This window comes from Ostrinia nubilalis, chromosome Z, assembly GCF_963855985.1.
Source record: "Ostrinia nubilalis chromosome Z, ilOstNubi1.1, whole genome shotgun sequence".
NCBI lineage: Eukaryota > Metazoa > Arthropoda > Insecta > Lepidoptera > Crambidae > Ostrinia > Ostrinia nubilalis.
In genome coordinates this window covers 13,378,948-13,405,360 of record NC_087119.1, presented here as the reverse complement: position 1 = coordinate 13,405,360, position 26,413 = coordinate 13,378,948, and the positions used below count along the sequence as shown (strand labels likewise).

Here is a 26,413-nt window from a genome sequence, read left to right as displayed (position 1 = left end):
TATATTATAATAATTATTGTCAATGACGTAGCTATTTACTTTTTTAATCATGATGAAATTAGGTCACTAACTCCTACGAAGAATCTTATCGACTTTGGCGAATACTACGCAATAAACGTAGTGCATTTGGGATGATATAGATGTTGCTTTACAAAGAAAGTAATTTTAGCATTCCGTTAAAATTAACATTATGTTTATTTAACAATAAGTAACATAATAATTAAAAGTATGTCATACAAAATAGCATGTTATAAGAAATAAGGTTGGTTTGTAGGAAGTAGGAAATTAGCCATTGCTGCTTTTTAAAAACTGATTTGGGTTAGTGAAATCTATATTCTAATACTTACCTTTGGATCTATTACATACCTACTTATGTACAATTGCATTGCTATTGATCGCTTATTATGAAGGCTTTCAATTCCAAACCCTTAAGGTCGATGTACTGAAGTAGTCTGCATATATCCTATCTTTATTCTAGATATTACGGAATATGTACATAAAGTTCAAATTCAAAGCGAACATTTGAACTCGGTTGACCCAATGATGATTTGCAAGGTGTACGTAGCCCGAAGAGCGCATGCCCGGCAACCCCGTACGGCTGAATGCACATTATGGACTAAAACATAAAATTGAAACAACTGCATTACGTGTTGTTTGATGCAGATGCCAATAACTTAACAAAGAAAAAAATAAATATTACTGATTCTTGTAAAAATCGCTTAAAAATAAAATAAACAAATTAATGTAAAGGAATTCCACGCATGTGCGGATCTTACGCATGCGCCACCTCGCCTTAATGATTTGCCTTGCTCAAATGAGCAGGTAAATGGTCTCAATAGAAGTATGATAGGTTTAATTTAGATCATTCGCTAGAAGTTAATATAAGTGATTAGAAATAAGTGTGTGGGGCATGCCTTTTAAATTCCGGTAGCATCACTCGTCAAAGCCCCGTAGGGCGCGAGTAGCCATGAGTTCTCCGAAACTCAATGAACGGTGTCCAAGCAGCTTGAGCAACGGCAAAAAGCTCCTAAGCAATGACTCCAAAGAAGACTCCTTGGACAACTCGGTAAGTACTTATACTTGAAAATAGTTTAAAGCAGTGCTCGAAAAAGTTTTCCTTGTTTATAAGGTTAACTTCGTAATCCACTTTACGCTCATAGCGGTAACAAAGAAAAATCCACTCTTATTAACAAAAAATAAAATATGCATTTAATTTCTTAGATGCGGGAGTCCGCAAAGTCGGAGAGAAGTGGAAAAGGCGAGGAAGACTGGAGGAGACGCACCATCATCGTTGAGAAGAAAAACGGCACTTATGGCTTCACATTACAGAGCTACGGCATACATTACAAAAAGGTAAAAAAACAGTTTTCTACACAAACTAATTCTCGTAATGTATACGAGTATGTTATGAGCGATGCGAAATATAATATTTCCAAACACATACATAAAATGTAGCAATAAGTTGTTCATAATTATGACAAGTTTTGAGTTAATAGGTCTGTGACTAACATCTTGTGGCCACGCGATTTAATAAATCTTTGTCTGTTAGTAGTTAAGACAGTTCGCGGTTTCGCACACTCACTTATTTAGGTCTAGATTTACATTTGCCGGCAATGAGACAAGCGATAACAAGCGATCGTAATTAGAACAACTATAATCAATCGGCCATATTGAGAAGTTGGTCGGTAGTTTGGTGATATGTGACGTAATGAGATGTTTTTTCACAGGAGCAAGAGATAGAGGTGATCACGTACGTGGACCACGTGGAGGCGGACGGGCCGGCGGCGCTGGCGGGCATGCGCGAGGGCGACGTCATCCTGGCCATCAACGGCGCCGACGTGGAGCGCGCCGACCACGCCGCCATCGTCGACGCCATCAACAACTGCGACTCGCGGATGCGCATGGTAGTCATCTTCGAGGACTGCGTCCGAAAAGTCGAACTCCACCTCAAATACATTAACCTACAACGAGCGATTCAGTCCAAAATGCGCGAATTAGATCAACTCACCGTCCGCGAAAGACAACTTTTTGATTCCAACTGGAAAACGCACAGTTTGCCGTCGCAGAAAAAGAAGAATTCTCCTTCAGACGTTATTTCTGATACGGAGGAAAACAATGCGGGCGACGGGATCAACTCCTACAATAGGCCTACGCTTTCCAGTGAAAATGTCACTGCCGCCAAGCCTCCCCAAGCGAATGTGTTCATGTACCAGTATCTGGACCCGAGATACGGAGCGTGTGTCATACAGCCTAACATAAGAACGGGAAGCTTTGTGATCACCGTTGGCTCTCCAAGAAATAGGCGCGATTGCCATCACTACATAGTGAAAAACACGAACGAATGCCATCGAGCTTCAGAAAACTACAAAGTAGCAAACGGGAAACATGGGAAGGTTCACAGAAATAACCATAGCCACAGCTGCACACCGTGCATGCCCAATCACAACAACCAGGATGCGAACAGTCTCGAGGCGTACGACCTCGCCAGTCCCTGCTGCGACCCACATTGCGTGCCTAATTCACGGAAGAAAATACGACGCAAGAAGGAGTGTTCGAAGGAACACAAACGAAAGGAAAAATGCCAACAAGTAGACAAATCTACTCAGAAACCGGATGGATGCTCCCATACGCGAGCCAAGAAAGTTTGCTCATCCGGACACTGTTCAAGCCGCTACAGATATTTAACTGCGGAATCGACACAGACGAGTCAATGCAGTTTACAGTCCTACGCAACCAGTAATGCTACAGTACCCTGTGATAATTCTGCTTCCAGTTACAGTACATCTCTCAGTAGCGACACCCTTTTTTGGGATAACGATCGATCGGAGGCGAAATCCTCACCAAAGATACAGTATCAGAGCTCTCACCAGCACGTGAAGCCTAAGTCGTGGGATAATTTGACGACCAAAGCATTTGGTGGGTACGGTTTCGGTTATGGGTACTTGGATACTAGCACGAAGCAGTCGAGCCGTTCGAAGAGCCACGGCCGGAGCCACAGCGGGCGCAGTACGCAGAGCCACCACGAGTACCAGCCGGCGCCGAAGCACGCGCACCGGCAGAGCGCGGCGCCGCACCACTACCCGGCGTACGGCCGCAGCCACAGCCACTGCGCGCCCACCAAGTCCACCGAGAGCCTGGTGCTGGTGCCCAAGTACCCGCTGGAGAGCAGCGGCTCGGAGACGCGCCTGGCCTGCGACTGCGCCGACGCCGCCGACTACTACCGCCGCGCGCCCAAGGGCTCCGCCGACCCGCACTCCGCCGGATATTACTCCCAACATTTCATCTACCCGACGCATTCATACAAGAAGAAAGAATCAAACATTAGCTCAGAAATAACGAGGTTATAAATCTATTGCAATTCTTCACCGCTCAATGTTAGGCCTAAACTTGGCAATTAGCGTTTTTACATCAAGTAGCGTAAATGTACTTAATTAGGCCCCAATTTTAACTGCTTTATACTTGTTGATTTATAGTTTTTATTAATAAACAACAAAGCGTCAATGCGTTTACTTACTTGTTGGTTGCTAGTGTGTTTGACACCTTGACCCTTTTTAAAATACAAAGCAATAAGATACTATCTACACACTATTTTAGATACTAATAGAATAATGACAAACAAAGTAAGAAATACCTGAAAATATTATTTAAATAACAATACCTCATTTATTGTTACTGATATACGAGTAAATACATTTATTTTCTAGTGCTACAGCAATACTTAACCTACTTTACATCATAAAGATGAACCAAGTTGCCAATAAGATTAGTTACTGGTGGATATAAATGAAAGTACCTATTAGTCTAGAAATTAATAAATAGTGAAAAAACAGTCGATTCACGATAATAATAACAGATAATAGCTGAAAAGCTTTTCTTGTTTTTAAAGGTTAACCGTTTCTCCAGCAAAAGTCACACTTCGTCTAGTGTGAGAGTCATCATTATGATATGGATACTTGCCTACCTACAACATATTTGTTTTTATTACACATACAGAAACTAGGTACACTACCGTTAGCGTCTAGGCTACCTTTTCTAAAGAGGTATACCTAGGGAGATTTGCGAGAAACTAAAATCTAGGCGTGCAGTGTCGCGGGTAGAGGCTAGTGACAGAATCGATACGAAATATCGCCCGATAGAGATTTACTTCCTTGTGTGCGATTTAGAAGTGTGGCGAATTCGTGCGCTATCGCCGAAATTGGGTGGGTGAACTTATATCTGGTGCGGGTTCATCTTGGGTTGCGGGCCGGCGGGTCACGCGAGCGCGCCGCGGCAGAGCGACGCCGCGCACCAGCCCAGCGCCATGCCTCCAGCCTCCGCGCCCGCGCTACGAGCCAGCATCATCTGCTTCACACTCTCAGCAACCCTATTCCTCACACCAGTAGAGAGCATTCCGACAACTCAAGTAAGGATACTCCAATACTCAATAATCAAACCATAATTCTTCTTTTCCGATTGAGATCTAACACAAATCTCTTGCAGCTGTATGTGGTGTGCCAAGACGCCGGCTCGAAGATATGTGTTACATGGCCAGTGGATTTTGCAACAGCTAATGAATTGGAAAAGCATTTCTATCGACCAAATGACCGTGAACGCTGCGGATTGAGTGATCTTAATCGTATCCCGCCCCACCGTAAATTTATAGCGGTAAGTGTTATATTATATTTAGGCTGTTTTATTCTATTATAAACAAATGCGTATAGCTCTCTTACAAAGAAGCATAATATTCTCTAAAATCCAATACTCAAAAAATAAGCTATAATTTGACTAGCCCCAGTGCTTCGCGAATTAGTTATAAGTTTCATGGAAATCATTGAAGTGCTGTGCGAAAATTTAAATATGCCCCTTTTCTGTTAAAAACATATTAAATATCTACTTACTTTAAGGTATTTCGCTAACATGATCATGACTAACCATTTAAACCCCGATACAACTATTATCAATGTTTAACATAACGCTTTTAATGATCCCCACTAAGCACTTGTGACCTAATAAAATCTTACTTTAGATAAGTTATCAAATCATAAGACAATTAGATAGTAGTAATAATTTCTACTAAAATTGTAATTTAGACTGTTGGTTTTTTTGTATAATCTGCTGTATTGCTATTTATATTAACCTAAGTGAATGCCGATTTGAATAGGTATTTTTCGTGGCACTTCCCTAACCGGCAAAAATTTAAGATTTAAATATAAAATCGACATAAAATAATTAATTGCATCATGATCGAGTAATAATTGTTCAACTGTACTTAAGAAAAAGATATATTCGAAGATTTGTGTGCATTTTATTAATCGCTTCTTAGCACTTGGTTTGATTGATTGTTGTAATAATATACCTACCCAATTGTCAAATATCTAAGCTGCAAAAAACATGTTTTATCGTAATAAAAATTAATGATGTATTTTAGGAGATAACTTCTTTCTGTCAAGGCTGAGATTGTTCCCTTGGCCTGTTTAGTTGCACAATTAAGTTTATCATAAATAGGTCAATTCATAAAATACCATATCAAGGTCTAAGTTAAATTAAGTAACTTAAGACCTTTTTAAACACGTTTACTGAATAATATAAGTGAGAGATTACTAATAATGTACCAATTTAAAAATAGGGGATCGGACACTATTCACAAAAAATAGATACTTTAATTTATGTTCCTAAGTAATGCAACTAAGTAATGATTATTTTCTGTATCCTACAGGTCCAACTTTTCAACTCCAAGACAGATCGCTTCTTCTGTAATTCAATAAAACTTAAAACTGGAGCTCCGATCAGCCCCTTAGAGCAGAAAATAATAAGAGCACGAAGACAAGCTAACTATGGGTTGAGAGGGAGGTACAGGGGTCAGACACAGTCGCAATACCTGTCAATAGATAGAGGAAATGGAAAAGATGAAGGAAAGGCGGAAGCGCACTCAGCAGCTGATTCTTCAAGGGCAATCGTCAGTAAGTACCTAACTCAAAGTAGTTTTATTTAACAACGATGCAATCTTGTTATCATCATGCATGACTTACAAAATAAATTATTCCAGGTGGCAACAGTGGCATGGGACAAGCGCAAAGTCAAACAGTATATGATCCAAGTTGCGAAGATTGTGTTGGCCGATCTGATACTGAGTTGGCAAGCTTAACACGTGGACCAAAACCCCCAACGAATGGTTTATACAACCCTAATCTTAAAAATGATTACAACAGGCCAGGCCAAAATATACCCAGTACTGTTTATCCAGGTTTAAATGGAGATGGCTCCGGATCAAACATGCCTGGTGGAGGCCTAAACATAAACCGAAATAATGATCCTCGTTTGCCTAACAATCAACAAAACCCGTTAGGTAACAATTATCAAACTAATCAGCCGGGAGGAACCAACGGGCCCAATGGGTTACCTCAGTATGGTACACAGCCAGATCAAAGAGGGAGAGATGGTACGATGAATAACGGTAACTTGCCAAATCAATCAGGTAGATTTGGTAAAACTGACCAACCATTATCTTCTAATACACCTCCCGAAAACATTGCTAATCCGGGGGTCTTTGCGAATAATGTCCCAAACGGACCCGGTTTGATAAATCAACAACCACCGAATGCAAACACCCACTGGACTAATGGAATTCCAGGTGGTAATATAGATATGACCAGGACACCAACCAATGGAAATGTGAATGGTGGTCATGGTGGCGGTCCTGGTGGTGGTACTGGTGGAGGTGTACCAAATAACGTTCAAAACGGGAATCAACCCAATAACGGTTATTCTCCTCATCAGACAGGATCAGTAAATGGCGGATTGCCTCCAAATCAAAATGCATTATTACCAAATTCTATCAACAACCAACCCGGGGCACCTAATGGTAACACTTTAACAAATTTTCCGGGCTCAGGTGGCGTCGTGGGAGGCGGAGGAAACCCTTTTAATTGGCCAATATTATCAGATATATTGCGACAAAGAGGGCCTGGTTCTACATATTTTTGCTGTGTTGTAGGTCCCGATAGTAATATTCAAAACATATATGGACCTAACGGCAATAATTTATACAAACAGCCACCATATGCCGGCCTAAATAATATACCGAGTGGAGCTAACGGTGGCGGTCAAGCTTCCATTGGTCCAAATGGAGGAGCAGGCCAAACTCCTACCGGGTCATACGGAGGGTCGGGTCAACAACCTCCAGGTCAATACGGAGGATCGAATTATATACCAAATGGTCAATACGCAGGAACTGGTCAACCATCTATTGGCCAATATGGGGGGACTGGTCAAACGCCCACTAGTCAATATGGAGGAACGGGACAAATTCCCACTGGTCAATATGGGGGGACAGGACAAACCCCCTCTGGCCAATATGGGGGGACTGGTCAAAGTCCTATTGGCCCATATACAGGATCTGGTCAAACTCCAAGTGGACAGTATGGAGGAACTGGTCAAACACCAAGTGGTCAGTACGGAGGAACTGGTCAAACACCAAGTGGTCAGTACGGAGGAACTGGTCAAACTCCAAGTGGTCAGTACGGAGGAACTGGTCAAACACCAAGTGGTCAGTACGGAGGAACTGGTCAAACACCAAGTGGTCAGTACGGAGGAACTGGTCAAACACCAAGTGGTCAGTACGCAGGAACTGGTCAAACACCAAGTGGTCAGTACGGAGGAACTGGTCAAACACCAAGTGGTCAGTACGGAGGAACTGGTCAAACACCAAGTGGTCAGTATGGAGTAAATGTACACGTTCCAAGTGGTCAGTATGGTGGAAATAATCTAACACCGGGTGGTCAGTTTGGAGGGTCCAGCCAAATGCCAAGTGGCCAGTATGGAGCAACCGGTCAAGCGCCTAGTGGTCAATTAGGAGGAACAGGCCAACCTCCACCTGGTCAATACGGAGGAACAGGACAAACCCCTACTAGTCAATACGGAGGGACAGGTCAAACTCCAACTGGTCAATATGGAGGAACAGGGCAAATTCCCCCTGGTAATCAAGGAGGAACAGGTCAAGGTGGGCAATATGGCAACTCGGGTCCAAATCCTCCTGGTCAATACGGCGGAACAAATCAAGGTCCTACTGGATCATATGGAGGACAAACTCCAATAGGGCAATATGGAGGGACAGGTCAAACCCCTACTGGTCAGTACGGAGGCGTTACAGGTCCTACAGGTCAATATGCAGGTCAAGGTCCGACTGGACAATATGGAGGAACAGGTGCAACTCCCACGGGTCAATACGGAGGACCAGGACAAATTTCCAATGGACAATATGGTGGAGTAGGTGTTACTGGTCCATACGGCGGTTCAGGTACCACTCCAATTGAGCAGCTCGGAGGAACAGGACAATACGGAATACCAGGTCTAACTCCAACGGGCCAATACGGTGGGCCAGGTCAAACTTCAACTGGTCAATATGGAGGACCAGGTCAAACTCCTGGACAGACAGGGGATAAAAATCAAATTTCCACTGGACAATATGGAGGACCAGGTCAAACATCAACCGGACAATACGGAGGAACTGGTCAACCTCCTAATGGACCATACGGTGGCACAGGTCAAGGCCCTAATGGACCCTATGGGGGTACAGGACAGCCCATTAATGGACCTTACGGAAGCACAGGGCAAACGCCCAACGGGCCGTACGGAGGCACAGGACTCGCTCCAAATGGTCAGTACGGAGGGTCAGGGCAAATGCCTAACGGACCGTATGGAGGCTCAGGACAAACGTCATCAGGACCGTACGGCGGCACAGGGCAAACTCCCAATGGACCGTACGGGGGCTCAGGACAAACTCCTACAGGAACAGGACAGTCGTCAACTGGGCCGTACGCAGGCGCAGGATATAGTCCTAACGCACCATATGGAGCGACAGGAAAAACACCTAACGGACCATATGGAGGTTCTGGTCAGACAGTCGACAAAGAAGCGGTAAGATGGAATATTTGTTATTATATTAATATAATATGTATTTGTAAATGTGTAAATGCATGCAATTGAAATTATTATTACTATTTCTTTAACTTTTTAGTGCAGATATGGTTTTTACTACTTTTTTCTAGTCTATAATAGATGTCTCTGCTCTCGGGAAAGAAAAGCAATAAAAAATACTATTTTAGACAGTTTTCCAATAACTCGCTTGGTTTTCTAAAAACAGTTATATTTATGTTTACAGAATGGAGCTGTAGGCAATGAATACGGTGGTAATGGTAAGTTTTACAATTCTAAGAAATTAATACATTTTAAACAATTTAAACATATGTATTTATCGTGCGTGAAAACACTTTTTGAAAAACAATAGGATTTTAAGGTTAAAGTAAGTTATTACTTAATATGTAACATCCCACTATCTATTATTTCAGGTGTACCCCAAAATGTTGTAGACCCCAATTCAATATCATCTACGTTTGATGACTATGACTCGGAAGCTGAAGCTAGTGTAGCACAGGCTGTCAATGGCACAACCGCTTTGGCTTCTTCCAAAGGAGGCAATGAGAAGGGACGCGCACAAACACAAGTTGAAGGGACCTATTCGGGAACCGGATCATTTTCAGCTAACGCAGAAATAAGTGACGACAATAAAGCAGCACAAAGTCACGTATCGGGAAGCAAAAAGGGTGCATCAAGTAGTGCAGAAGGCAGAGGGCGTAAAAATAAATCTCAAGCTTCAGTTAAACTCGGATCAGAAACTGGTTCCATACTCACAGATTCTCAAAGTAGCGGAGATATGCATTCATCAAGCTCACAAGTCCAAGGAAGTGTTAAGGGTGGCATGGCCGACGCCCAAGCCAAAGGTCCTGGAAGTACATCATCTCAAGCACAAATTGGATTTACACCTTATAAAGACGAAAATAAAGAGCAACATGACAAACTAAAGGTACCGTTTGAAGGTGGTGGTACATCATCTGCTCAGTCAAGTCGGAGGATGGGTACATCACAGTCTCAACTACGTGGGACATTCAAATACGGCATTAGTTATAACGGCGCAGCTCAAGCTGGATCTAGTTTGGATAAAGACGCAGTCTTTTCAAATCTTCTTCCTTTTGACAAAATAGATGTGTTTGATGACAAGAATAAAAATATTAATGTCGACATTACCACTACTGAGAAAACACCCGAAATTTTTCTGACTAAAACTGAATATTACGAAGAAAGTACCACCACAGAAAAGACGGATATTGAAAACGAATACAATGAAAATATAGAAAACGATTTTTCCGATCATCGACATTTAGATCATCACAAAACTGAAAATCAAGAGAATGCTACAACGCTTGCTCCTGCTGTAGACAACAAACGATCTTTCCAGACTAATTATGCCAATAATGGGGCAGATTATGAATATCCTATTGATAAGGATGAAACACCAGACGAATATGAAATAGACGACGGTTATGGTTCAGATGGTAATGACAACGCACCTGTAGAGCAAGGCGAATATGCAAATTACGATGATATAGCCAGAGATGCAGAAACCACACATCAGTCATTGCAAAGTGCAAACAAGAAGGCCTATGAAATAAAACAAACAACTGGTGGAAATACACAACACATTATTTTAGGTTCATTGAACAATCATGATGCAAAAATTATTCAAAGAAACTCGGAACATCCCGACGAAGCTCGTGTTTATCAACCAGGAGAAAAAGTACCTGGTATGGGCGGCTACACAATCCCCGCTGGGTTCACTGGTAGTGTGAAATCAGTTGCCTCGAAAGACAAGACGTACGTGGTAGGTTCTAAGTATTCACCGTCACAAGCGCAGACCGTCAAATTAACTCCGGGGACTGGAAAAATAAAATATGTTTATCCAAATAACTATGGAAAAAATGTTAATCCGAAAGAGTTGAGATCACTTTATCATCCCAAAACCGACGATAATCGATATGTATCAGTTTCAAAGTCAGTGACTCGCGATTTAGATAGCGAAAGTAATATTAGAAAACAGTACTCACATACTTATTACACCAAATCATCGTCTTGTGGATATTTTACATTCTCGTGCACCATGGTAAGCAGTGCCGAGGGTAAAAAGAAAGTATGTAAGCCTAAAATTCCAACTAATCCAGATGGTACTCCTATGAGATGCTAACATTGAAAGTAATTGAAAGTAATTCAATCAGTTTTAATAAAGTTTATATAAGTATTTAAATAACATCACCCCGGAATGTATGTTTAATTTACTTTAATTTTAATGTCTAGTATTTTCATGGTGGCTTTGGGGCCGACTGACGGCTTGGAGCGCGGATTAAGAATATGAATAACTGATTATGATTGATCTGAATGAAAGTATATTCGAGTGATAAATGTTTAAAAAAACACGACGCACTACAAATAAGAACATAGTTAATATTATAATATTCCATAGAATAAATTTTTTGATTAAGTTAATTTTGGTTTTAATTTCATTAACCTTAGAATAACTACCATCATTTACTCCTACCGATATATTTTTGAAAAAATTACTGACTAGTAAACTTGATTTAACAAAATAATAATACAATATGTAGGAGTTGATACAGTTTATTTGAAATAATTTAGTTAATTACACTTTTGAGATAGTACGAGTATAGTACATTTAATATTAGTAATAATAAAAGTACATTTCCATCAACATCAACGTGTAACGGTTGTCGGTATAATTTTAATAACCATACATAAACAGATAAGTTATATTCCAAATTGTATTAAAAAAACAACACAATCTGATATAAATGAGAATTTGTTTACAATAATTAAATATACGTTGAAATTCCTCAAGAATATCAGAGTAAGTTATAAAGGTAATTACATATTATGTATTACTAACAGACATATTTTACCTACAGCAGACTAAAACCAGCGGTGAAGCTATGTTCATGGACACAGGATATGGCGCTCTAGGCAGGCCGTGAATATGGTTTCCTCGCCAATTTCCTTAACATGGAAAGAGGTACGTTATTTTCATAGGCTTAACACGGTAATTCTTTGGCTCAGAATACGGAACAAACCAGAAACCGTCAACGGGCGTAAATGTGTATTCATATAAATTACTCCAAAACGCACTAATTTGACTTTAGAGCAATTAGTCAATGGCCGGCGCGCGCATTGTTTACATATCCGTCAGATTGACACTTTATAATTAAATTATGCCGTCTTGTGCCGTTCCAACATGTAAGAATGCTACTGGAATTACGAAGAAAGTGCATGGGATCATGTTTTATCCGTAAGTAGCACATTTCCAATTCATTTTAATTAAATAATAATTTTCAAAAAAAATCACGGTTGTATTTTGTAAGTGTTGCCACAGGTCAACGGAATATTTTACCCTACTTTTTTATATTGAATTACATTTGTCTATAAAAAATTCACGCGTTAATTTTGTTAGCGTTACCACAGAATAATGGAATATTTTCCCCATCCTTTTTGTTTTAATTAGTTTTTAGTGTATTTTCATCCATGACAATATGACAACCTGATTAATTAAATTATAAGTGCCACTTGTGGTCTAAACTGAATAAATATTTTTGATTTTGATTTGATTTTAATATTTGAATTAATTTATAATATTACTCCCTAAATAATGAGGAGATAATAAATTACTATCGTGAATTTCATACTTTCCCATTTATTCAAAAGTAAGGCATTGGTATCAACAGATCAGCAGCAGCAATATTTGTATATTTAATAATAATTTTAAGTAATTAATTATTGCTTACATACTTACTCTGATTTTCTTTCAGGATACACAGCCAGAGTTGCCTCGCAATCAAATTCAAGTATTGGTGATGTTTTTGATTTGGATTCTGTTTTTGACTCCAAGAAAAGTTAAACTAAAAGCACTAAGTACTGCGCCGTAAACAAATGTTTTTTGTCGATATGCTTACATAATAAAGAACCTTAAGTTTCTTTTTTGTTTTACTTGGCATTCTAAAATTTATATTCCACTTTTGTAATTGACTTTTAAATAACATATTATACCTACATGTAGTATATTACACTATTTAATAGAAATAAATAATCATCTACACTTAGTTACTTCGGAGTAAAAATTAAATTCATAGGTAGGTAGGTACTATCTATGCCTATGGCCAGTCATGTCGTCTTGTTCTATCGCAAAGAATCACCATTTGATGAGAGCGAGAGCAAAAACGGAAATGGATAGTTAACACTGTGGCCGTGTGTACTTATTTCACTTACTTATTTTTTACTTGTTTAACATCTCATTAAAAAATTACATAATTTTACCCCGAAAATGGGGGTGTCACACGGCGCTAGTAACACTAAAGGGGGTAGAGGGGCGCGGGAGGGGAAGTATTTTGGACACAAGTTGCCGCGTAGAAATGTTATCGAACACTCCTTCTGGTTTGTTCTGTATTCTGAGTTCTTTGGTGACGCTTTTGCTGTTCTGTTATTCAGTACCTGCAGGTACTTAAAACATTATGTCTTAGGAGCTCAAATATCTATTTTATTTCAAAATAGATTTAATGTAAGAGTAATCATAACTTTCATAGTAAAGCCCTTAATCGGATCATAATTGTATTTCGTCGCATTCAAGCAAAAGGCGTCCAATTTCGATACACGTTCCTGATCTAACGAAAATGCGCGTGGTTACCAACTGCACATTCTGCTTTGAGCTATATCACGATCCAAATAAAGAAGGGCTACGTTAATTCACACGGAGAACAAAGCGCGGCGCGAAACTGGTTTCCACACACATTTTAAGTTTAGACGGGATAAATTAAGTGTAACGTGCGCATATATTCAACAATATGCAATTTGAGTAAATCTTTTTGCAATGCAAAAATGCATTTTGGCTTTCAACATGAAAGTGAAATATGGAAACCAGTTTCTCGCCCCGATTGAACTCCGCCTCAATCTTCGATACTCGCTATGTTTGCGCTAATATTCAGAAACATACAGTATTGCATAAACGAACCAAACAACTACTTTAACTCTCATGTACTGATGTGTTAATTAACTTAACTAACGAAACTCTTGTTTGTTCAAAACTTTGCGTCTATGACTTTAGCAAACAAAACATTTTCTATCTACTCTATGAATGCATAAAAATATACGAGTAAAATGACATATACTTGTTGAATGTATATAAAAACCATATTTTGCTTGTTATCCCATTATTGGGCTCGTATTTTGAAACAACACACAAAACTAGATTCAGATTTAAGCTTGTGATTGGTTGAATTCCAATATTAATCAATACCAATTACAGGCATTTCTTGAAACAATTCTTTAAAGTAGAATAATAGCCGTGATAATAGTGTTGCTTCAGAATACGATAAAAACACTTAAATGCTATATTTTAATGGTGGTAGAAACTACCAATACTTTCAGTTTTAAAACATCTTTACGTAATTGAAAAAAAGAAATGATCAACTTGTTATGTAGCAATAGATTGTGATTTTATACAATTTATATTAACATTAACACGATTAACTGACATAATTTGAACCCTATAATATTTCAATATATTCTTTTTAAAATCTTACGAGAAATGTGACAATCAAACACCTGCGCATAACCCCTTCAGCTTGAAAAGACAATAAATTTAAAACATGCAGTATATATTCCTAAAAGATATATTTCGCAAGGAGCACCAGAGGTATTATACTTAAACATTATGTATTTTTTACATAATAATTAACAGATGAGTACTTTTATGATTCGAGCAAAAGCTATCCAGGGCAATGCATTTTTATAGGAACAGACGCGCAGATCTGACAGTATTATAATCAATATAATACTGATTTTACTTTTTTAAAATAACCATAAATCAAGTTATTCTGGAATGTTTTAGGTAACAAGTTTCAAAGCAATAATTATAATAAACAAAACGTAAGTACTTATAAAGTTATTCACTCGAGAACTAAGGAGTTATTCTAAAATTAATGTTTCTGTAATAACTTATTTTAATATCTAATTTACCCATATCGTAGCTACATCAGGAAATAATGGTTAAATCTAAAATGGCAACGAACATTTGTACAATTAAAACTCAAAATTACAAATTACGAGTTTTTGCCCAGAACCGTCCCATTTTAATGCTTTATTTCGACGAGTAAATCTCAAAATTACTTATTATTAAGATTAAGCTTTATAAAGGACATAAACCATCAACTGAGTTTTTCTTTGTAGTTTAAGTGACATGAACACTTTAATACTGAAACGATGAAAAAGTACACAATAAATGTACCATCCATAAAGTATGCAGTGAGATTGACAGCGAACCGTTAAGGAACCAAACGATATCAGTAAAAGAGACCAGATATGCTTCATACATATATGTATAGACCAAAATCCAAAATTCCAAAGTAGCCGGCCAAAGAAATGTTTAGCCACGTGGTATTGAACTACTGAGGGACAGAGGGACGCGGGGAGGTATGCTAATCGTTCTCCAAGAGAAGAGGTAGGATAATAATTTTGACAGCTCCCTCTACTGATAGATTGGTAGTCTGCTAACGGCTGCGAATATATTATATAGCATTCCGTCACCAACGACTTAATGATAAACAGTCTTAATTTTTGAAACAGAATTTCAAGACAGGTTTATCGGCAGTGTTTAATGTTTATTTGGCAATTTCAAAGTTTCCTTAATCTAGGAGTATTACCGAAGTAAGAATCATTTGGCAAGGTATCTTATTTTATTTCGTGAAAAATTCAATGGAGTAATTAACTCTTAAATGTCGAAGGTGACGTTTGTGGCGAAACCAGTGTGCTTAAAATACGCACCATTGAGTAGAAATTCAAAGACATTATAAACTTACAAAGAATTGTAACAATAACGTTGTAGTATGAAAAAATACGGTTTTTTTAATATATATTTTTTACTAGACGTGAAAACGGTTTTTTTATTTGCCCCTTTACATAAATATTAACTAAGTAGTTTACACATTAATAATTATGGATTCAAACTTTTCAAAAATACAAATTGTATAAATAAAGTGAAATTTGTACTTACTGCCTAATATTGTTTTATTAATAAGTAGATATATTTTTAAGCAACACCAATTTTCAATCAAAGATTTGAAATTGAAGAACGTGCGCAACAAACAATAAAATGTTCACACTCTTTACCACTCTGTCACAAATTATACTCACAACTCACACGCACATTTAAATACTCAGTAAATACACTAACACAAATAATCAAAAACACTCTTGAGATATAATGCAACTTTAAAATGAGATCAAACTTCAAGTACAGTTAAATTTAAATATTAAGTACATTTATGAGATTCATCAAAATGGCGAGATGAAAAGCATTTAATAAATACTGATGGGTTAAGGAACTTGGATTGAATGGCTTCATAAAAACAGTGATACGTATTAATTTTATAAATTACTCGATTAACACTTAGTCTATTGACTTTACCAAATTCCATAGTTATGTCTACCTAATAAATAATGTTTCTACTCGAAATAATTTGAGCCCATAAAGTCCAGTTGTATCATGTACACTTATACTCACATAAAATAGTAATATACTGCCCCACTCTATTTTTAACATATTTTATTTGAGTTTTTGAGACAAAACAAACTAATTAATTGGTCCATAGACGTGTGTAGATAACAATACCTAAATATAAACTTGCACGACGTAACACACAATAAGTGTCCATTACTGGATAAACTTTACATTTGTAACAGTAAATCCCAGACAAAAACGTAGTAAATTTTGCTTTTGATGCTTTGTATAACAATTATTTATTTAAATATGCAGACTCAAATAAATCCAATTAAAACTGAGTAAATAGGATTTTTGCGAATATTTAAATGTAGTTACGAAAATCAAGGAACGAAGTTATAATATCATTTGGGACACAATGCGGATTTTTTCATTAATCAGTAAACATACAATAATAATATACATTCGCACTAGATAACACTAATAAGTACTACAATGATTTTTAGGACACTATGCTGACAGTCATAATGCAATAGTTACGCAGTTATTATAGGTACTGTTTTTCCTATATGCAGAATAAGTTTTATTTAATTTAACTTAATTACTAAATACTCTGTATTATTAATGAACAAACAATATTATATTTTTAAACTACTGTAATATTGTTGAGCGGAGTCTGTAATGGACCAACAAGTTCGCAAGCATGGACTCGGACTAGAAACTGTGCATATACCTAATAAAGATGACGGTGGGTTAAAATTCCTTGACTTTTTTACTGAGCCGCGATTCGTAATCTCTATTTTTATAAATATATTTATCATTCAGCTGCTTGGGGCCAGTGTTAAAGTTATTCATAGTTTAACAATAGTAGATATTTCTATGTAAACTAAATACGAGTATGGAGAGTAAACTCACGTTTCACTGGAAGATTCATAAAACTGAGCAGGGGGAACCAAATCACAGGTACAGGGCTTAGGAGGCGCCGCGCAGCCGCTTGAGGCGCTCCTTCTCCAGGTGGTCGGCCGGCGGCTCGCGCTCGAACGAAGTTAACTCTAAAGCTGAGTAAACATACAATTTCATTAGTTTTTCTTTCTTTTTATACCTAATTTAATTTACCGCTCTAGATACGCGCACCACTAAAATCAGCAGCGCGCGAGCATAAATAACGCCTTTATTTCATTTCGTCAATAATAAAAATATTTTTGAAGATATTACAAATACTATACTAATTTATTGAATTTAATATACATTAACATTTACACTTGTATACCTTAACTAATACAAACGGTATTATGACAATTGATTCAAGTTAAAACTCATTGGATGGAATGTATGGATGTCTGGATGTCAACATGTTTGTTACTCTTTCACGCAAAAAGTACTGAACGGATTTTGATGAAACTTTACAGTATTATAGTTTATCACCCAGAATAACATATAGGCTATAATTTATGACGATCTGTGACAAATTAATTTCACGCGGGTGATGCCGCGGGCGGCCGCTAGTTCGTTCGTTCGTTCGTTTCAGCTGAAAGACGTCCACTGCTAGACAAAGGCCTCCCCCAAGGCCGCTAGTAATCTATACTAATATTATAAATGCGAAAGTAACTCTGTCTGTCTGTCCGTCTGTCTTTCTTTCACGCCTAAACCACTGAACTGATGTTGATGAAATTTGGCATAGAGTTAGTTTGAGTCCCGGGAAAGGACATAGGATAGTTTTTATCCCGGTTTTTGAAACAGGGACGCGTGCGATAGTTTTTCTTTGACAGACAAAATTTCATGCGGGCGAAGCCGCGGGCGGCCGCTAGTAATACCATATTATTATATTGGCTCACCGGTCTCGCTGAGCGCCGGCCGCTCGTTGAGGAAGCGCCACACCGGCCGGTGCGGCGGCGGCAGCGCGGGCGCCGGCGCCTCGTCGCTGGCCAGCCGGCGGGCCGCCAGCTGCGTGCACACGTGCCGCGCCAGCAGCGAACACTTCTCGAAGTTCACGCGGTTGCCGCCGATTCTGTCGGAAACAAATTAATAAATATACAGGGTGCTTGTGAAGCACTTTTAGGATCAGTAACTACACTTGCGAGCAAAAATATGGAATCACCCTATTTGTTTCGAGCAATCACAAAAACTAAATGACTAATAGAAGACAAATTAAAATGGTACCATTTTAAAGGTGATATAATAAGCTTTAAATTGATACCACAGACACATACATAATCATTCAGTTCTTGAGATCGCTCGGATCAAAACACAAGGTGGTGATTCCATACTTTTGCTCGTAAGTATAGTTCTGCGATATCTTGTGTAGTTTTTAAGGCCTATTCAGACCTAAGCGGTATTCGCTACCGTCTGCGGCAGAGGAAACCCAGTGGGTATGCGGTAATAATACTGTTCAGACCTAAGCGGTATTCGCTACCGTCTGCGGCAGAGGAAACCCAGTGGGTATGCCGTAATATTACTGTTCATACCGCTCTAGCCGCGGTAGGTACTTGATACTAAATATCTGAGCGAAGCCCGCGCGGTATGTACCTCTACCCACAGCGGCAGCGAATATCCCTCAGGTTTGAATAGGCCTTTAATATTATGTAACTTTACCAAATACAGGGTGTTACTTTGCATTCTTGCCATATTTACAGAGGTGACTATATTACTGATACTGATCACAAATCCGTTAAAAAATAATGCCCGAAAAATTTTTTTTTTAATCTTGAGTATTTTATTTTATCGACAATCTGTTAAACACATCACTAATTATCGTAACGCATGCACATCACTTGTTGGCGATGGCGATGAAGACTTTTTTACTTTTTATTGTATTTTTAAATATCTATTGCAATCTATTGTCTTTAAAATGTCTTTTTGACACTTGTAAAAAACTGAGAAATCCATCAATCACAAATCACGTTATAAATTATACAAAAATGTCTGAAGTGTATTCAAACAACGAATAATTTAATCAAAATGGTGCCTGGAGTGTCTGCAAGACGTCTTAGACGAAATGCTTGATGACGTACCCTTAGCCGTTACACCAAATGCTCTACTAGCAGCAGGATGGTGCTCCCCCACAATAAGGACGTCAAGTGCGCGAATAATACGTTTGGTGAACAGTGGATTGGACGAGTGGTCCAGTAGCTTGACCACCACGATCCTCGGACCTGACACCAATGGATTTTTGGCGTGACTTGAAACGACTGGTATGCGCAGAAGAGATAAACAGTGTAAACGCGTTACATGAAAGGATTGTTTTAGTGAAACTGTGAGACAAAACGTTTATGTGTTGCGAAAACTAAAGCGTGCGCCGTGCTAGACTGTGCCTTCATCAGAACGGAGGACACTTTGAACACTTGCTTCGCAGTACGTAAACTTTGTAAGTAGGAACTTATAAATAAATAATTAATTGTGAATAAGGTGATTTCATTTCATACTTAATTTATTAATTTGTAAAAATAGGGTACAATGTTAAAATTAATGACGGTCCTAAGCCCGTAAAGTAGAAACTGAGAGTAGAAAGGAAAATCTGAAATCAACTGAAAAGTATTTTAAAATAATTATTATGACTGGATAAAAAGGCTGGTACCCAGAGCCATAAAACAACAGATTATTAAGAACTAGGCCACGCCCACTAGGTTTATTCCACTTGCACCTGTAGAACGTGCGAGACAAAATTGGTTTATTCCGATTTGTACTGAAAAACCAAATTTACTAAAATCTTAGTGTACTTTCTTTATGGGAGTCTCTTGTTTATCTTAAATAACAGGTATTGTTCCCTACTTTTATCTCTGTGAATATGGCAAGAATGCAAAGTAACACGGTGTATATGGAAGCTGGAAACATTGAATTTTCGGATAGTTCCAGTTTATTCTGTAACCTATATTATTGGTACCGTTTGAAAGAGCTCGTGAAGCACTTTCGGGATCAGTAACCAGTTTTTCGATTTCTTGTATAGTTTAGAAATAATCGAGTGAGATCACTTATCGTTTCCACCCTGTATATCATTGGACAATTTCACACAGCGCTATGTAGCCCCAAAGTAAGCAATTAATGTGCTTGTGTTATGGGTGCTAGCTTAACGGATATACTACATTATATACTTTTAAAAAAAATACATTTTATACATAATAACACCCAGACCCGTTACAGAAATTAAAATTCATCGTTTCAATTTATGCCCGGCAAATCGAATCCGGGACCTCTCGGCATAGTAGTCCGTTTTAGAACCACTACACCAAACGGCCGACAAAATGCATGCAAAATGCATCATCATCATCATTATCACTCTTAGATAAGTGTCAAAACGACAGCATCATTTCACAGCCACGCACAAGACAACCATTGCTAACAAGGCCTTCCGATATGATTTTCTTATTGACCAGTCGGTAATGGCCTGCATGCAACGCCTTCCTGCTACCTTTATGAGGTTGCAGGAACCACGCTGCGTTTCCCGATACGCGGCCTCTCCTTTAGAATCTTGATGTCCCATCGACCGTCAGTTCTGCTGCGTGCTATGTGCCAATTGCCGCTTTAGCTTGCTAATCGTCGGGCTATGTAGCGACTTTAGTTCATATACAGATCTCTTTATTTCTGATTAGATCTCGTAAAGATCGTCTGTCCACCAACAAGGTAGACGTCCGGCCCCATAAAGTAACAGGAAGGCCTGGATGTTGGCCGCTATCAACCGGAGAATTTGTAAATCATTGGGGCAGGCCTATGTTCAGCAGTGGATATCCTGTGGCTAAAATGATACTCCACTGAAGGAGCATGTTTCAACTGTTTACAAGTGTTTACTCTAACATATAATTAGTAGTTATACCAGGCCTGTTCATCTCCGCGAGTTTACATCGAAAACAAAACACGCACGATGGCCCACCTACAGGATACTATTCGACAAGGCCTCACATACGAGCGAACATTGACTCACGCAGGCGTATTCTTGTGTATGATGGAAGAAAATAAAGAAAATGGTGTACTAAATACTGTGCAGTATTTAACTGCCTAAATAATAATAAAAACACAGAATGTACTTTTTTAAGTTGCCTCAAGACACTGAGAGGTAAATAGGTAACTAGTTAATATTATTCATGATAATTCATGCTAAATCATGCATTTCCTCCGCCATTTTCCGCAGTTTGGCACCTCACGTCACATCATTTTACCGAAGTCAGCCCTATAGCTTCGGCGCAGTGCCGATCACTGACGTTTGTCAACAAAATGGTGCTTGACTCTTGAGACAGGCTAAATCACACCATATTGTTAATGACATTGAGCATACATTTTTTTAAATACCTTCGCGAAGTAAAACTTCTGTACGTAGTACTTATTGTTATTCTGTGGTTATACATAGAATAGAAAATGAATATTAACTTGGATGGGGCTCCCTGGTTGGCGAAGTGCAGGTCCCTGCAGGTCACCGACAGCAAAGGCACGGCCGTCTCCGTCGGTGCCGCGGCTAGCGCCGCCCGATATCTGAAGAAATCAACCAAAATTACACTTGACTTGGGGTTGATACAGCACCAATTTTTATGAGCTGATTAAACGCAACTCTCCCTTATAAGTAGAACCGCTTTTGAAGTTGAAGGAACTGTATTTATGTCTATAGATCTAATCAATAATTTACCTTGCATGATTGCCACTGGGTTCAACACAGAGCTCTAGCTGCCTCAGTTGCTGACCGCAAACGCCCGACGTACGACCCCACTATGGATCAAAAAAGAAAATTAAAGTACAGTTACAAAAAATAATATGAATTTAAGGATGAAGAATAATGCCTTACCGTCTTCTTAAGTCTAGTTATAGAAGACATATTCAAGGCACTGATGATAGCCATGAGAGAATTAAAGTTTCCAAGGTTGAAACATTCCCTTGCTGTCATCACCCATTGCTCTATCACTCTAGCTCTGTATTTGCTCTTTGCACTCTGTGAAACCATAAATATATTATAGATTGCAAAACCCAAAAATATTAAAGTCACCTAAATTCTAGATTTACCTTCAATATATCAGTAGCAACTAAGTAACTGAGTCTATTGAACCAATCTGCATAGGCTTCCAGGTTCCTCGTAGACTTTGTTTCAATATGATGCAAGTTAATGCTGCTCTTTCCGCTTGTTGATGTCGATTGAGGCGGCTGAGCCGGAGCAAACGTCTGCACAAATTCCTCGGGGCCCACAAATGACAATCGGTGCAATTCCACGACCGTTAATTGATTCGCTAACTCAACAGGTGATAGGCCGAGCGTTAGAATGTCCCCCTGTTAAAATAATATTTATTGTTTACAAACACAATATGGCTTTTAAATAAAGACACTGAAAGTCGCAGTTGTTCTAACACTTTATTTGAGTAAAAGCTAAGCTACTTTCACATTGCACAATAAGTTTTATGGAAACCACTCCTAGAAAGTCACATAGTATTTACCTGTGCTAACTGGTCAACAGTTGACACTTGAGGTATTTCATTCAACGTCTCCTCATACTGCTCTAAAGCAGTCAATTTATCCAAAAGTTTTTCTAACATTGTTGACACTTCTAGCCTCACGGAGGCCATGTGTTCTGCTGCACACCTGTCAAAACACAATGTATAAGTTACGTAAGCACTGAAGTTAATAACATTAAACAGTTAAATAATTGCATTCCCACCTTTGTGTGATACTACGAACGAGCGCCATAACTCTATCGTCACGGAAATCGTAAGGAAACATGCTTGTCCACTGGTTCAGCACTCTTACCAAAGCTATCATGTCATTTAGCTCTTTATCAATCAAATCCTTGACTTCACTTTTGCCCTATGACACAAAAATGTATATTTCATGATAAAGTTAATACAAATAATGTGCATATTTAAAATTTACAAATAAGTTGTAGTGTATATGCACCAAATCAAAATTCCTGCTGTAAATGTTTACTGTTGACTGAACTTTTGCTACGAACATTGTCTGGCTACACAATTGTGTAAATCTAATAACATCACCTTCATTATTTCCAAACATCCAAGCCACACATCATTTGTTTTCAAGTGGGTACACAGCTTATTGAACTAAGTTCTAGTATTGCCACAGAATACTCTAATATCAAAAAGTATAAAAAGTTATAAACCATAAACATACTCACAATTTTATCATAATTCTTGAAGTATCTCTTACACAGCTTACTGAGCAACTCATGAGGCTTTACAAATAAACGGGAACACAATAGGAATGTAAACATGAATGACTTGCTGGCTCCTGGTCGGAGCATATCGACCAGAGTCTCCAAAGGAGCACTTATAATCTGCCCATCTTTGTACTCAATATCAGATTTGTCGGCAGGTGGGTATGGGAGTGTTGACAATGACTTAACTCCAGGGCCGAGAACTGATGTCAACTAAAATGAAACCATGAAGTATAAACATCACACGACACTACACACTTAATGAAAACATTGATATTTGCAATTATTATGGAATTTGCAATTACCTGTGGGGTCTCGACTTTCTGCGAGGAAACGAAATTTAGTCCACCATTCATCACAATGTGTTTGCAGGTAGTCTCTGACATAAACTTATTTCCCCTCACCATTGAATAGTAATCATCATTCTGAAATTTATGATGCAGATCAGATTCACTGTCTATCTTATAAGAAAAATGAAGCACTGTCAAAATTTAATAAACATTAAAAATCATATCAGAAACAGTTAAATCTTTGATTTGACTGTATGGTCAACACTTTTACTTACAGAATCTTTAATAATATTCATATTGTAGTACAAAATGTTGGACCAAAAAAGCAATATGACTAGCAGACCAAACGAAAAGAAATAAATAAGGCAAAATGTTCATATAAAATATGAGGGTAGTTCAACTTACATCATAATAAGATAGTCCAGTGCCATGTAGGAGAGAGGGGTCAGGGGGGAGAGGGGCATGGTCGGTCGGTGGGGGAGGCACGGGAGCTGGCTCTGTGGGCGCTGGAGGGACTTTAATGTTGCAGCCACTACATGAAGCCTCATTCAGTTTACTTGCGTAATAATACATAGCCATTCAATTCCTCAATGGCAACTTAAACTACAGCTTCAAAGGAAGCTTCACTGGATGTGTTTAGTTGAGGAACCCATTCAATTATCTGTATATCTGTAGACAATATGTGTTTCATCAGTTAGGGACGTTTATTTACGTGCATTTGGGATAAAGAATGATTGTGAATGATGTCTGAGTATGACATATAGTTATTTATCTGGCTGATAATATCGCGAACATTATATATGTAATTAGTTTAATTGAAAAATCTGTATTCGCTGTAGCGGTAACAAAACTGTGTGATCAACATCTTCAGACAAGAAGTCGGTAAAAAAAAGACGTAGCTAGTTACAGGACACGGGGCACTTGTTACCTGGAGATACTACGAACAACATTTAGGATCACATAAACCTTTATTGTAACATCACACTTTATAACACAAAACACTAATCTGCTATTTTAATTCAAGTTTACACTAAATTTAACGTAAAACTAAATCGTATGCTTGAGATCGTAATACAGTTTCATGTCGAAAGATGCGATAGGTGAAAGTTGAGCCACTGTGAAAATTACGATCCACTTACTTTTCCATGTAGTTACTACGATATTTCACTAAGATATTTACAACATTTTTGAACGCACAACAAATGATTTTAATTAAGTTATTTAAGTATTTGTATTTATTTTTTTTAGATTAAAAATTGTAAACGCAAATAGCGCCAATACTTGGCTCACGTTTATTTTTTTTTACTCAGTAATGTTGCCATAAAGTAAAATGGAATACGGGGTCAAGTTGGGCTGGACCCCGTATTCCATTTATTATTTCAAACGTATTTTTTTTAAGTGAACTCGAACGGTATAGCCTGACCAGGAACATAAAAACCCTCGCCATGTTGCGGAAAACTAATGGTACTAATTTCTTTTAATGGCAACAGTAACTGAAAACTTCATTCATTCAGGATTTAAAAAAAAAAAAAAAAAAAAACTTCATTCACATGTCACCTTGCATGTCAGTCTATTGCTGTCAAAGTGTAAACAAACTTTATTTTATATGTGCGCAATTGGTTTTGTGAATTAAATTGCTAAAATATTTTTATAGTCGTGAAAGAAAAGTGGTTCACAATGTGTTAAAGTATTTGTCGAAGAGAAATACTAAGGGTTCGGACAATATTTTCATTGAATAATGTTTCCGACAAAGGTTGTCAAATTGACTGACATGTTTATCGTATAGTACAGTCTACTATGAAAATTAGCTGTGGTTTGTTTCAACTACCTATTTTAAAATTTTTTGTCACTTTCTAAGTGTTGAATTTTATGGGATTGGGAAAAAAGTACCGAGTTTGAAGCGTTCATGAGCAGACATTGCAGTTGAATATTCAAGTTCTGAATTTGATTATTGATGAATAAGTAATAAAATAAATTCTACTAGCTCGATTGATGGTTTCATTTAATTTATTTAAATCAGGTTACCTGTAATAATATTTTTTCGTTAATTTATGAAAATATCAAATTAGCCCGTAATCCTGAATCCTGATACATAAAGTTAGCCTATTAACACGGTAATAATATCATACAGTATTGTAACTTCATATAAACCGACGAAACGCGAGCTTTTCTTCGAAATTCAAATCTCGGTATGCGCTCGACATGCAAAAGTCGGGGGTGTCGCGAATGTGCCATAGTAATAACGGACGATGTGTTGTTTTTTAGACAGTGTTTTTTTTATAAAAATAATTACAAGTACCTATGTATACAGGTTGTTAGGTAAATGGGTTTATAAGCCGACACTAGCCCATATTATTAAATAAATATGTTAACATTTATGCATGTAAATGGTATGGTGAAGTCAGTGATATCATTTTTTTATTTTTTTATTTTCATACAAAATAATTAAATAAAATCAGATTTTTATGAAAATTAAAATTATTAAAATGATGATACCAATTTTCCGACTAGCTACACCATACCATTTATATGCACATGTTAACATGGGCTAGTGTCCGCTTATAAACCCATTTACCTAACACCCTGTATAAATCAAGCATTTTGTACGCCTCAGTC

General features: G+C 38.0%; 3 protein-coding genes across 3 annotated transcripts; 2 read left to right on the top strand and 1 right to left on the bottom strand.

Moving 5' to 3' along the window:
* Positions 1 to 714: 714 nt before the first annotated feature.
* On the top strand, positions 715 to 3,347 carry LOC135087101 (uncharacterized). Its single transcript, XM_063981942.1, has 3 exons — positions 715 to 1,066; positions 1,222 to 1,353; positions 1,728 to 3,347. The coding sequence occupies exons 1-3, from the start codon at positions 968 to 970 to the stop codon at positions 3,345 to 3,347; spliced, it is 1,851 nt and encodes a 616-aa protein (XP_063838012.1). The 5' UTR covers positions 715 to 967.
* A 937-nt stretch (positions 3,348 to 4,284) lies between these two features.
* On the top strand, positions 4,285 to 11,355 carry LOC135087032 (collagen alpha-1(III) chain-like). Its single transcript, XM_063981883.1, has 6 exons — positions 4,285 to 4,402; positions 4,480 to 4,644; positions 5,696 to 5,939; positions 6,026 to 8,895; positions 9,140 to 9,173; positions 9,327 to 11,355. The coding sequence occupies exons 1-6, from the start codon at positions 4,301 to 4,303 to the stop codon at positions 11,054 to 11,056; spliced, it is 5,145 nt and encodes a 1,714-aa protein (XP_063837953.1). The 5' UTR covers positions 4,285 to 4,300; the 3' UTR covers positions 11,057 to 11,355.
* Positions 11,356 to 14,527: 3,172 nt separating this feature from the next.
* Positions 14,528 to 25,070, bottom strand: LOC135087203 (ras-GEF domain-containing family member 1B-like). Its single transcript, XM_063982043.1, has 12 exons — positions 24,937 to 25,070; positions 24,203 to 24,466; positions 23,813 to 23,932; positions 23,469 to 23,720; positions 22,998 to 23,143; positions 22,777 to 22,921; positions 22,352 to 22,612; positions 22,137 to 22,280; positions 21,981 to 22,060; positions 21,728 to 21,829; positions 18,205 to 18,377; positions 14,528 to 17,427 (listed from the first exon to the last, which is right to left on the bottom strand). Exons 2-12 carry the CDS (start codon positions 24,374 to 24,376, stop codon positions 17,342 to 17,344), a joined length of 1,683 nt encoding a protein of 560 aa, XP_063838113.1. The 5' UTR covers positions 24,377 to 24,466; positions 24,937 to 25,070; the 3' UTR covers positions 14,528 to 17,341.
* Positions 25,071 to 26,413: the final 1,343 nt, after the last annotated feature.